Below are 3,267 nucleotides of genomic sequence, written 5' to 3'. Positions count from 1 at the left end.
GTCCCTGGTTTCTAGACACTGGAAAGAGGAAGCCTAGGGACTCATTGTGGCAGTGGGCAGAGAGCAGCCTCCGGGGCAGTGAGCTGGGCAGTTCAGCAGGTAGACTCTGGCTGGGGAGCTGGAACACAAGATTTCTGAACCCGGTTTCATTCAGGCCTGCCTGAGGGACCCTGGATACATCCCAGACTCTTGCCTTGTGGTATCTGTTTTGTCCCTGAGGTGTGGACTCCAGCCCCCAGGCCCGACTGTAGGGAATTAGAGAGGCTTAGCTGCTCCTTCCTCGTTCCCCGTCATCAGACAGATCCGTCTCCCCCTCTTCAGCCTCCCCTGATAGTTTCCATCCCCACCTCTCCTCTGGGAATCAGGCTCTGGGGGACTGAGCTTCACTCCTGGGCTGCAGGGAGGGCTGACCTAGGGCCATGCGGACTCAGGAGCAAGTAAAAGCCCCACCTGCCTTCTCTCTGAAACCTTGATCTTGTATCTTGTCTTTCTCTCTCCGCTCTTGCTCTCACTCCAGCCCTGCCTCCTGCTGGATTCATTTTTCTGCCAGTCTCCTTCTGCCAGCTTTATTTATTCTGTCTGTGCACCCTGCTTTCTGCCCATATCCTCCACTGCTTTCCCAAAGGGGAGATGTTCTCTCTGTCCCATCTCTTTGCTCCCAGAACCCAGAACTTGGTAAGTGGAGCCAGTCCTCTGTGTCTTTCCAGTTCCAGCCTCAAGGAGGGACTGCTATCACCCTCAACTCCCCTGGTTTCTGTCCTTCTGTCCTGAGGGCAATGTCAGCCATCCAGGTGCTGATATATCCACTCCTGACCCCTGGAAGGGTCTTGTGGACCTATCCACATGCCTTCCCTGCTGCAGCTGGAGCCTCTGTTGTTGCCAGGCTGCCCCCTTCACTCCCCCTTCCAGTCTGGCCTTGGGGACACGAGAGGTGGCAATGGCACAGCAGTGACTGAATTTGTTTTGCTGGGGTTCTCAGGTTACGGTTCCCTCTGGGGCCCTCTGTTCTGGGGGGTGCTTCTGGTCTACCTGGTCACCCTGCTGGGCAACTTGCTGATCATCCTCCTCACCCTGGCCGACGCTGCCCTGCACGTGCCCATGTACTTCTTCCTGCGCCACTTCTCCGGGTTGGAGATACTCTACACCATGACTGTGGTCCCCAGGATGCTGGCCGACCTCCTCTCCTCCTGCCCCACCATCCTGCGAGCCAGCTGCTTTACCCAGATGTATTTCTTCTCACTGTTTGGCATCACTGAATGTGGCCTGTTCACTGCCATGGCCTATGACCGCTATGCTGCCATCTGCCGGCCGCTGCATTATAGCACCCTGCTGAACCCGGGAGCCTGTGTGTGTCTGGTGGGTGCCTGCTACCTCATGGGCATCATCACCAGCACCACTTACTCCATCCTCGTCTTTACTTTGCCCTTCCACTGGTACCAACATCATCCATCACTTCCTGTGTGACATCCTTCCTGTGCTGAGTCTGGCCAGCGCCAGCACCTTTTGGGGTGAAGTGGGCAATCTTGTCATCACCGTAGCCTTTATCCTGACACCCTTCTCACTGATCATAGTGTCCTGTGCCTGTATTCTTGTCACCATCCTGGGGGTCGCGACATCCCAGGGACGTCGAAAAGTCTTCTCTACTTGTTCCTCCCACCTATTTGTGGTCATGCTCTTTTTTGGGACGGGGATCGTTGCCTACATGAGGCTGGGGGCAGGCTCCTCCCAGACCAGGGACCAGATCCTTGCCCTCTTCTACGCGGTTGTCACTCCCATGTTCAACCCTTTCGTCTACACTCTGAGGAACAAGAAGGTCACAGGGGCAATGAGGCGGCTTGTGAAGAAATACCTCTGGAGTCCTTGACCCTCTTCCATTGTTGGAGGGCCTGATCCTTGGAGACTTTCAAGGAAGAGTGAGGAAGAAGCCCCGGCTCTGAGTGGTGTGTCGGGGTCCCTAGCCTGCCCAGCTCGAGTGCAATGTTGCTCAGAGCTTGGCTTCTGCAGCCTGTTCTTTTGGCCCTAATCTGACTTTTTCTTAGGTACAAAGCTGGAGAGACATGCATTGGGTGGAGGCTGAGGAGTGAAGGTGACTGTGCCCATCTCGTGCCATGTTTGAGCACTTTTGGTCTTTCCCGAGGCTTAGGGCCCCCTCCTGGGGCTACGATTTCTGGAGACAGTGCTTTTCTTCCTCTCAGACTCCTCACTGCAAACCTTTCTCTTTCTTGTCAGTTGCCTCTGCTTCTACATAAACGCCTTTACTCCAGGTGGGAGGTCTGACTTGGGTGGAAACAGGGCAGAGAATAGTTTTAATATTTTTGTTATAAAGAAAGCTCATCACCGAAGAATTGATGCTTTTGAACTGTGGTGTTGGAGAAGACTCTTGAGAGTCCCTTGGACTGCAAGGAGATCCAACCAGTTCATCCTAAAGGAAATCAGTCCTGAATATTCACTGGAAGGACTGATGTTGAAGCTGAAACTCCAATACTTTGGCCGCCTGATGCGAAGAGCTGACTCATTTGAAAAGACCCTGATGCTGTGAAAAATTGAAGGCGAGAGGAGAAGGGGATGACAGAGGATGAGATGATTGGATGGCATCATTGACTCAACGGACATGAGTTTGAGTAAACTCCGGGAGTTAGTGATGGACAGGGAAGCCTGGCGTGCCGCAGTCCATGGGGCCGCTAAGAGCCGGACACGACTGAGCAACTGAACTGAACTGAACTGAACTGATTGCTGAATAGATGTCATTATACTTGTGTACTTTTATATTCTTCTGATCATAAAGTTCTAGAAATAGAATTTCTAAGTCAAAATATAGGCACATTTTTTGAGTTTTCAAAACTTATTGCCAAATGCCCTCTAAGAGAGTTTTTGTTGTTTTATGGTCCAGTTGAGAGCAGTCGAATTTCCAGGGCAAGGAAATGGACTAAGAGTCAGGATGGAGCTAAATAATATACATGATTCTCATATACTCCAAATCTGGTTACCTGTATTTTTAACATCTTAAATTAGTATGATGTATTTGTCAGAATTAGTGAACCAATACTGATACATTATTATTACCTAAGATTGACACTTTATTCAGATTTCTCTAGTTTTTGCCTAATATACTTTTATCTCTTTCAAGATACCACAGTACATTTAGCTGTTTTGTCTAAGTTTCTGAGAGGTTCCTTGTCTTGGATGACAATTACATCCAATCTATTCTGAGCATGCAGTTCAATAGTCACTTGTTGATCAGTGGTCAGGTGTTTAGTATATACTTTT

The 3,267-nt window shown here is 50.4% G+C and overlaps 1 protein-coding gene across 1 annotated transcript; it reads left to right on the top strand.

Annotated features, from left to right (window-relative positions):
* The first annotated feature begins 843 nt into the window (after positions 1-843).
* LOC113893522 (olfactory receptor 9-like) lies at positions 844-1,864 on the top strand. Its single transcript, XM_027543465.1, is given in 2 exon segments — positions 844-1,431; positions 1,433-1,864. Coding segments are annotated over 2 exon segments (1,020 nt in total).
* Positions 1,865-3,267: the final 1,403 nt, after the last annotated feature.

Source organism: Bos indicus x Bos taurus, chromosome 5, assembly GCF_003369695.1.
Source record: "Bos indicus x Bos taurus breed Angus x Brahman F1 hybrid chromosome 5, Bos_hybrid_MaternalHap_v2.0, whole genome shotgun sequence".
NCBI classification, from domain to species: domain Eukaryota; kingdom Metazoa; phylum Chordata; class Mammalia; order Artiodactyla; family Bovidae; genus Bos; species Bos indicus x Bos taurus.
Note: the sequence above shows the minus strand (reverse complement) of the source record. Positions and strands in the feature narration are given on the sequence as shown.